Source organism: Amborella trichopoda, chromosome 2 (assembly GCF_054954075.1).
Source record: "Amborella trichopoda isolate Santa Cruz 75 chromosome 2, AtrichopodaSantaCruz75HAP2 v2.0, whole genome shotgun sequence".
Lineage (NCBI taxonomy): Eukaryota > Viridiplantae > Streptophyta > Magnoliopsida > Amborellales > Amborellaceae > Amborella > Amborella trichopoda.
Genome location: NC_142337.1, coordinates 50,303,361 through 50,313,080, shown reverse-complemented (window position 1 = coordinate 50,313,080; position 9,720 = coordinate 50,303,361). Strand labels below are relative to the sequence as shown.

The 9,720-nt window shown below is 35.3% G+C and overlaps 1 protein-coding gene across 3 annotated transcripts; it reads right to left on the bottom strand.

Moving 5' to 3' along the window:
• Positions 1-4,137: 4,137 nt before the first annotated feature.
• Positions 4,138-6,297, bottom strand: LOC18431606 (cotton fiber (DUF761)). Of its 3 annotated transcripts, none has more exons than XR_016049490.1 (2): positions 5,600-6,297; positions 4,138-4,795 (listed from the first exon to the last, which is right to left on the bottom strand). XR_016049490.1 is itself a non-coding variant. In XM_088858450.1 (2 exons), the coding sequence occupies exons 1-2, from the start codon at positions 6,226-6,228 to the stop codon at positions 4,401-4,403; spliced, it is 942 nt and encodes a 313-aa protein (XP_088714576.1). In that variant the 5' UTR covers positions 6,229-6,297; the 3' UTR covers positions 4,138-4,400. The 3 variants fall into 3 exon arrangements, 2 of the variants coding, with proteins under 2 accessions (XP_088714576.1, XP_006841790.4); XM_088858450.1 differs by having other exon boundaries at positions 4,138-4,801; positions 5,688-6,297; XM_006841727.4 differs by having other exon boundaries at positions 5,688-6,297.
• Between the last annotated feature and the right edge of the window lie 3,423 nt (positions 6,298-9,720).

Sequence of the window (9,720 nt, the reverse complement as noted above, 5' to 3'; positions counted from 1 at the left end):
AGGAACAGAAACAGCCTCAAAAAAAAGAGTTAACATGGAAGAAGGCAGCCCAGCCCACACCACCAAGCCCTAGGGAAACTTTAACAGATTCCGGCAGGGCATCGTCAGATTCTGGCTACCAGGCTCCAATTTTAAGGCGCTGGAGTGGGGCGAGCGGTACGAGAATCGAGCACTGAAAAGAAAAAAAAATTGATGGGCAGTTTTTCAGGTCCTCTGCAGGCCAAGTGAGAGGTTTTTTAAGCGAAAGATGAGAAAGATAACCAGTGAGATGAGGTAGATGAGAGAAGGAAAAGGGCTTTTTTACTTTGGGACAGAAGAGGCGTGGCAATGACAGAAGCGCCTGACTTTTTTTATTTTTCCCATCGTTTGAAAAGGCTATATTGCTCACAAAAGCGGTAAAAGGACATTAGCGGTCATAAAATATTCATAAGTGATTCTAACATTGTGCTAGTTTAACAATGGTTAACTCTAGAAATCTCATATATATATATATATATATATACATGAATGAGTTGGGTTGTGTTGTGTCATGTCATGCCAGCTTAAAGGAGTTGGGTTCTCTTCGATGGGATGTTAATGTAAAACTTTATCAAAACTTATCATAAATCTAAACCTACAATATTGCTTATACTAGGGTATTTCTCAGAAAGGACGCGCTGCACTAGGAACCAATGTATATTGAGAAATGAGCAAGGGTCGCTACTGCGTTCCCCAAAGCGACACGTTGCAACACTGTCTTGTTGTAGTAAAAGGACGTAAGGGTTCAAGCGACATAGGTAAAAGAAGCTAGTCCAAGATAATAGGATTCGTCTAGCCACATGGAATGTAGGAACAGTTACTGATTAAATTATAGAACTAGTAGATACAATGGGATGAAAGAGTGTAAACATAGCATGTCTACAGGAAACTAAATGGAAAGGAGAAAAGCTAAAGAAATAGATGAGTATAAACTTTGATATGCATGAAAAAGTATTAATAGAAATAGCGTGGGCATAATAGCAAACAAATATTTAAAAGACAACATACTTAATGTCAAGAGAATAGGTAATAAACTCCTATTAATTAAATTTATATTACAGGAAAAGACAATTAACGTAAGTAGTGCTTATGCACCACAAGTAGGATTAGATGCTAGAATTAAAAGACAATTTTGAGAAGAAATAGATGGAATAGTCCGACATACCAAATGGAGAGAGGACATTTTTAGAAGGGGACTTGAATGGTAATGTAGGGCTTGATAGTAGATGATATGAAAGGGTACATGGGGAATATGGGCTTGGTAAAAGAAATGAGATAGGTGAAGCTATTATAGATTTTTCGATGACCTACTACCTAGAAATAACAAATACTTACTTTAAAAAGTGAGATAAACATTTAATAACATATAAAAATGGATAGCATAAAAGGCAGATAGATTTCTTTCTAGCTAAGAAGTTAGATCGGCAATCATGTAAAGACTACAAGATTATCCCAAGAGAGAATTTGCCTACCTAACATAGGCTCGTGGTTATGGATGTCTGTTTAAATACATGAAAGATAAGAGGTGAAATTAATAGGTGTCCAATTACTAGGTGGTAAAATTTAAAAAATAAAAAAATAGACTTTTTTAGTGATAAATTAGTTAAAGCAGGAAAATAGAACTCTAAACATGATGTCAATATTATGTGGAATGAGATGGTTGACTATATTAAGAAAGTGGCAAAATAAGTTTTACGATAATCTAGAGGGAAAAGAAATTCCGATAAGAAAATTTGGTGCTAAAGTGATGAGGTTTACAAGACCATTAACGAAAAACAACCATGTTATAAAACTTGGCAGTGTAATAGAAATGATCAAAACTTAGAAGAAGAAAAAAAAAACTAAGAAAAACGCAAAGCAAATAGTAAGGTAAACTTAAGACCTGCGATAATCTATACAGTAAATTGGGAACTAGAAAATGTGAAAAAAGATGTCAGGGATCTAGACCATATTAAATGTATTAAGAATGAGGACAAATGGTCTTTGTGAAAGATGAAAAGGTCGACGAAAGATTGAAAGTTATTTTAAAAAATTATTAAATGATGAACAAAATAGTAACATAACAGTAGAATGAATGGTATGCATAAATGAGGGCGAACGTCATAGATACATTCATAGGCTTAGGATATCGGAAGCGATCGAAGCTTTGAAAAGGATGAAGATAATAGGCTTTTGGACCAGATGGTATCCCAATGGAGGTTTGGATGTGTATGGGGGAGATTGGCATTGACGGGCTGACCAAGCTATTCAACAAGGTGTTGAGAACAAAAAAAATGCTAGATGAATTGAGGAAAAGTACATATTTACATAAATAAATGAGACGTATAAAATTGTACGATTTATCGAGGGATCAAACTTATGAGCTACACTATGAAGCTATGGAAGAGACTGATTGTGCAATAACTAAGGCATGAAACGAATGCATCAGAAAACCAATACGGTCTATTATAAGGAGGTAAACAATCGTTGCTATTTTCCTACTTAAGCAACTGATCTAGAAGCTTATGATAGAGAAAGTTTAGGGCGAAGGGAAAAAACCTCCACATGGTCTTTATTCATCTAGAGAAAGCTTATGATATAGTACCTCGAAATTTGATTTAGTGGGTGTTGGAAATAAAAAGACTATTCAAACACTACATCGACTTGGTGAGAGATTTTTAAGATGGAGAGCTAACCAGTGGAGAGACGCGTGAGTTTCTAATGCCAATAGGTCTATATCAAGGGTCAGCATTGTGCACGTATCTCTTTGCCTTAGTTGTGGACAATTTAATTAGGCACCTACAAGATGAGGTATCATACATGCTATTTGCATATGATAATGTTTTGATTGATGAGACCCAAAATAGTGTCAATACAAAGTTAGAACTTTGAAAGGATGCCCTCGAATCTAAAAGTTTTAAAATTAGTCGGACTAATGAAGCTGCAAAACAAGTTCTATAGGAGAGATATGAGACCAACTTTGCTATATAAAGTAAAATGTTGGGCGGTTAAAAAATAATATAATCATAAAATGAGTGTAGCATTGATGAGGATGTTGAGATAAATAAATGGTAAGACAAGAAGGGATAGATTTCAAAATTAATACATTCGAGAGATTTGGGTGTGGCAACAATAGACGATAAATGAGAGAACAAAACGAGAGAATTGACTTAGATGGGCAAATCATGTGTGGCGCAGACTCAATACAACACCTGTGAAAAATTACGAGTTAGTCAAGTGGAAGGCTAAAAAAAAACAATGAATACGCCCAAAAGGACATAGTTGAACTTAACAGATAAAATTATGAGAATTTATAGCCTCATGAAGGTATGCCATTTCATAGAGCAAAATAGTAGACTATGATTTATGTAGCTAACTCTAATTAATTAAAAAAATATTCAACGATGATGATGTATATATTTCTTTTAAGGGGATTTCTTTCTACACCATCCATATGTTTGATCCGGTGAGCTCACCACGCATGTATATTTCTACATTAGAAAGAAGGGGAACGTAAATATATGCGACAAGGCGGAGCGAGAGTAAGGGCGCATATCTACATTAGAGAGAAGGGGAACGTAAATATATGCGTCAAGGCGGATTGCTCCTTTTGCGGATATACACTAGAAAGAGTCCCCTAGTGCCCGCCGTCTAGCTCGACTATTTGGACGACTCTAGGGGCGAACAAAAGCTCAATCAACACTCACCATATTTTTTATATTTATTTCATATTATTCATGGTAAATTAATAATAATAATATTAATAATAATAATATTAATAATAATAATAATAATTCTATAAGGCCGTCCCATACCCATGTGTTTAGAATTTTAAGGAGTGCCATCAAATTTAATACACATTTTTAGAAAAAGTCTTTTATGGACCTTTTTAGGTATCTCTACCAAATTTAACCGTAGATCTTATGGGTGTGAAAAAGTTTGATAGGATCATTACTCTAATCATAATAATAATAAATAAATAACTCTCCTGATGACAATTTCATATTATTCATTATGGGTCGAGATAATCCCACAAATTTGAATCATAAAAGCCAAAACCCAAACGACAATCCCAACAAATCTCTTAATAAGAAAGGGATGGCCCTTTCCAACGATTTCCATCAGAGCAAAGCCAACAACTTAATGGATTTGCCGATCAATTTCATAAAAGAAACGCAAAGAAACCCTTTGATCTGTCTTTTTACATTACAGCATGTAATTATATAAGTAACCCCTTTCCCCATTCCAAAAGTATGCAACATGTCATTGCACGCACGCATTGCTAAAACCAAGCTCACCCAAATTCCTCCCCAAAAAAACACAAAAAAAAAGCAAAAAAAAAAAAAGGGAAAAGGGAGGAGGAGGTATTGAAAGAAAAAAGGAAAAAAAAATCAACCCTACCCTTAATTATTAGTAGTGGGATTAACCATGTCCATGTAAGTCTGAAAGGACTGTTTCCTCTGCAGCCTAATCTCCGCATTAAACTTCTTAATGAAAGCCTCAACCCTCCTATTAAGCTCGTCCTGACTAAGCGAAGGGTCCTTCCTAAGGCCCTTACCGGAACCGGGGGATGGTGTAGATTCTCCGGCCAAACTCCGGCGCTCATCGAACGTGTCAGATTTCTTCATCAGAGGTGACGATGAATCGTTCATCCTTGATCGCCCGTGTGTCTCCCACGTGTCAGATTTCTTGAGGTGGCGAGCGAGAGGAATGGCGCGGCCGTCCGTAATGGTTTTCCACGTGCTTTCGAGAGTCTCGTGTCGCTTGGGCCGGGATACCCCTAGGCCCGCTCTGCCTCCTGCCAATAACAACGCAACATATGGTTTTCGGCTCAGTCTCAGGGATGGATAAGCTCCAGCCGAAATGTCACTGAACCTTTGGCGATTACCATCGAAACAAACAAACAGATATTCACTGTTTTTCGAAAAAAAATTCCGAAACGAATAAAAGTTTGAAACTAGTGTGGATAATTAATAAAAGTCGGCAAAAAAATATCGGGGTTTTTAAGCCGTTCGATGTTGAGAGGCCAAATTTGAAAAAATAAAAAATAAAAAATAAAAAAATTCGAACATCTGTCCTCACATATTATAATGGACTACAACTCTAAGCAAAAAGTGCTATTTTTCTTGCACAGACTTTATAGGCGATCTGGACGGTGAAGATCGCTGCGTGGTTTTAACGGTCAAGATCCAAACGCTCATTAGTATAAGTGGCAGGGCGCTTTTGAAAATTTGAACGACTCCAAAAAGCCAATTTGCTTTCCGATAATATAACCGTTACGCAACGATGATTAATTTCTGGAATATAGTAAACAGAATTAAATTGAAAAGAAAAATTTAAAAATAAAATCCAAAATACTTTCAAAATAAAAACACAAAAAAAGGTTTAAAAAAAAAAACCAACATCAATCCGATGCTTGATTGAACCTGAGACTACTATCAAATTTTCAAGTTTACATCTAAGAACAATATGTAGAAACTTTGCTAATTAAATAGAAAATACTTTTTCTGTTTCTTTTTTTCTTTTTTTTTTTTAAATCATAGCCGCTATTAGAGGGACCGCAATAGTAAATAAAAAACGGAGGGTACTTTCGAAATCTTACAAACATCGAGTAGGAGATTTTTAGTTCCTGTGCTCTGAGACTCTGAGGTCCCCGTGTTAAGAGTTCTGAGTCATGTCTGACATCTTACCTTCAGGACTCGCCTTCACACTTTTCCGGTGACTGAACCTCACTGAAACCGGCGGCTTCTCCTCTGTAACACATGAATTTTCGAGCGAATCAACCATCGGAAAACTCCGCCTCGTTGGCCACCATTCACCTCTCGACAAGAAATCCTCTTCTTCTTCATTAGAGCTCTTCTTAGTAGCTGTAATCTCAAAACTTGGTCGCTTGATTTCTGTCGGGATCTCAAACTCCGGTGAATGGATTGCAGGAATCCCATAATCATTCCGAATTTCCGCTCGTTTCTGATCAAGCAATGGCTCCTGGTTGTTTTCCTCTGGCTTTTGCTGAAAGCTCGAAGAAGCTGCAATGGTGATGATGATGCAGTTTATGACTATGTAAAGGTAGGGAGGAGTCAACCAGCCTTTGATTTGATCACAGAGGATGGGAACCTCATAGGCCATAAACTCCATGAGAACAGGTAGGCTAAACTTGAGAAAGATAGCGGTTGAGACAACCGCCATTGAAAGGAAAAGGACTTTTAAGGTAAGGATCACGCTTTTCGCCATTTTAGTCCTGAAAATATCGCCGAAAAAACCAGAGTCAGAGAGGGAAACGGTTGAGAGAGTGGTCGGAAAGATTTTACGGGGAAGTGAACAAGTGGTGAACAGGGGTAATGAAGTGGAGAAGGGAGAGGGTGGGTTTTTTACATAGAAATGGTACGAGAGGTCAGGAAAGGGACGATGGCCGACTTTGGAAGATGGGTGAATGTGGGTCATCAGAGATGGGCACGGTTTATGCGAATTATGAAGGTGTGGGTCTCGTTACTCCTGGACCTAAAACTGACTCCACGGGCGGATCTCAACGTTCACTTAATTCCAGTTCATAGGGCCCTCTCAAATCCGGAGGGGTTGTAGAGTCTTATTACCAAATATAGTAACTATGCCTCTTTGATTTATTTGAAAATGCCTCTTTGATTTATTTGAAAATGTTTTGATAAGGCTGCAGCTTTAAGTTAAAAATAAAAATAAAGCCTCACGTTCTCCTTAAAAGTAAATTTTTACGAATCTGTGAAACTTTTATTATTTTTTGAGCTTCAAATTTCAAAATCGATGTTGAAAATTGATTTAGAGTATTACTATATGATTTTCATTGGCCAAACAAAATTTTGATGTGAAACGTTGTTTTCACATATTCACATAGCCGAGGCCGTATAGCAATTTTATCGACGATTAGGACCTTCATGATCAAGACCTAGAAACATACACCATAGCACAAGCAGCTATTCCAACATCTGGCACCATCCTTTATTTATTATCCAACGTATAGTATATAGTTAGCGCCTAAGGAAAATGAGTACTAAAAAATGTGAAATTGAAAAGAAGGAAAATGTTAAAGTCGGTGCGGTTTGAAGTCGAGAAGAATCTATTTCGTCTATTCATTTGGAATTGGAAAAAAAGAAGCTCTAAAAAACGCTTGATTATTATTATTTTTTGAGAAATGGCCACAGTAAACTTAGTGACGATTTTCTATTTCCAAAAATATTCGGAGAGTCCTGACCTGTAGCTTGTCAAATCAAGGGAGATGCGTTGTTTTATAACTAGGAAACTTGATAAAGCCCACTTTGTATGCAAAGCTCACGTTATTGTGAAAAATGATCTTACGATACCCTTCTATATCTAAATGTGTAGGACTTTAAAGGATCACCATTAAATTTGGTACAGGTCTTTAAAAAAGTTATTAAATGTGTGTGGGACTTGATTTTTTTAAAACTCTCTACCAAATTTAATAGTGATCATTTGAGGTCTTACACACATTAGTGTGAGAGGGTCTCATAGGATCATTTCTCAAAAGAAATCACTATATTTTAAGGATTGTCACTATCAGTTTTAGATCCAATAAGTTGAAATATCTCGTAACATTTAAGAAAATGGTCTTATTGTAAATATTTTTTATATTTTATTTATCATGACAAATCAATGATTTAAAAAAAATGTTGGGTTGGCACACGATCACCTGATCTGACTCAAGAATAAGTCACTCTATTCCAACTCTATGTATCTATAAAAAAAATAGCCAAGTCTAGAAGAGAAACAATGGTTTTGCACTTTGCACAACCGTCAATTCTCTTCACTTTTTTTTGTGTTTTTTCGCCTGTTCATTACTTTTTCTGTACAGTAAAACAACGACCCGAACCGCGAATTCACTAATCCAAACCGTTTTTTGAAATACCTAATCTGGATCACTAATCCGTTTTTAAAATCTCTAATGGAAACAAATGCGTTAACAAGCGTTATTATAGTAAAATATATATTTCCTTAAAGGGCTTTGTCCATGTACCAAGACAATGCATAAAATAATGGAAAAGAATAATGTTCCTACCCTCCAACGGCCATATTATTTGACCGTTCTGCGGCGACAGAGGCATGATCCCGAAGTACCTCTCGCACGTACGATAACGCATATCGCACCCAAGTGTTGGACGGCCATCAAAATGACTATTTAGCCCCGAGGCCTTTGTCTAGATCCTGCATTTTTTAAATTTTTGAGCGTTAATAGTCCTGCTAAATATATAGAATTTTGAATTTTATAATTAGGTGTTGAAAGAAATTTTGAATGGAATATTTTAGCAAATTTATGGGGCGTCTTAGGTTGAGTTTTGTATAAGACTGCCTCTTTATACTGTAGAAGTAAGGTACACCTATAAAATTTACTTAGAGATGTCGTTTCGGCATGAAAAACTTATGATAGCTTCAAAATCTCTTTTTATCCTCATTTATAAAATTTAAAACTTCTAAAATTGTACAGATTGAGCAGATCAAAAAACACTTAAAATCTTGAAAATAGATGGTCCAGATAATTTGTTATAAGATGCATTATTTTTTTTACTTGAAATTCTTTCTTTTCTTCATGTCTATTTATCTCAAGGTCGTGATGATCAGTTTGAAGGTTCTTCTATGCCAAAAAACTCTCCATTGTAGGATTTTTGAGGTAAACCTTACTTCAAAAGTATAAGGTTGCAATCTTATATAAACGTTTTTTTACTTTTTAAAGTTAGCACACGGTTTTGGTGAGTTGGCCAACTCACCTATTACCATACAGTCCCTTTGTCTAACGTCCATATCTAAGATGGATGTCAAAAAATGTTACATTCACTAAAAGTTGAAATGAATGGAGAAAGGAATTCAAAAAATAGCATTTTTATTTTTTGAAATTTTTTTTTCTAAACTTAGATCATTGTCATGTTGAGATTATTGAACTCCAAAATTTTGGATCGACAATGCATCCTTGAGACTAATTTTGTAGGGAGATCGCACATGAACAGTGTGACTAGTTTCCTTAAATGTTAAGACCTTGTACAAATCGCTCATTTCTTTGATTTTTACAAACCGCTCATTTCCTTGATTTAAAATTACTTGTTTAAACGCGCATGATCAAATCAGAATAGTTGAAAGTAGACAAAATGTTAAGATATTTCATGCTATAGTTCGCTAATTATGTAGAGAATGGCAGTGATTGTTCGTAAGATACTAAACATACGTGTGATTGATTCTTTTTTGGAAAAAGTTTATATAAGGTTCTAAGTTTAAAATGTAGAATTAAAGATGCACCTCAAAAATTCATTAGAAAATGTCATTTTAATGTTGAAAAACCCTCTAATTGATCATCTTGACATCGAGATGTACAGATATAAAAAAAAATAAAAATTTGAGTCCTAGAAATGGTGCATCTTGCAACACATTATCTAGACTGTCCGTTTTCAAGATTTTCATATGTTTATAGATCTACTTGATTTAAACTATTTTGTAAATTTAAAATTTTATAATTAGATATAAAAATAGATTTTTTGATATTTTTAATAATTTTTTACACCAAAATTACATGATATGTTAAAATTTCGAGATGCGCCTTAATGGGATTGTTTAAAGTTGTAGAAACCACACCTTTTTTCTTTTTAAAGTAGAAATAAAATGTAAGTTTCATGAGGACTTCCATTTAGAAAAAAACGTTTTGTGAGGACTTGAATGTAGCCCTTGAGATCCTTCATATAAAAGGAGAGA

Coding starts and splice junctions, on each gene's coding strand:
- LOC18431606 (XM_088858450.1), bottom strand. CDS start 6,228: ATGGCGAAAAGCGTGATCCTTACCTTAAAAGTCCTTTTCCTTTCAATG. Junction 4,802..5,687: donor TGTGAAGGCGAGTCCTGAAG/GTAAGATGTCAG, acceptor TTGCGTTGTTAT/TGGCAGGAGGCAGAGCGGGC.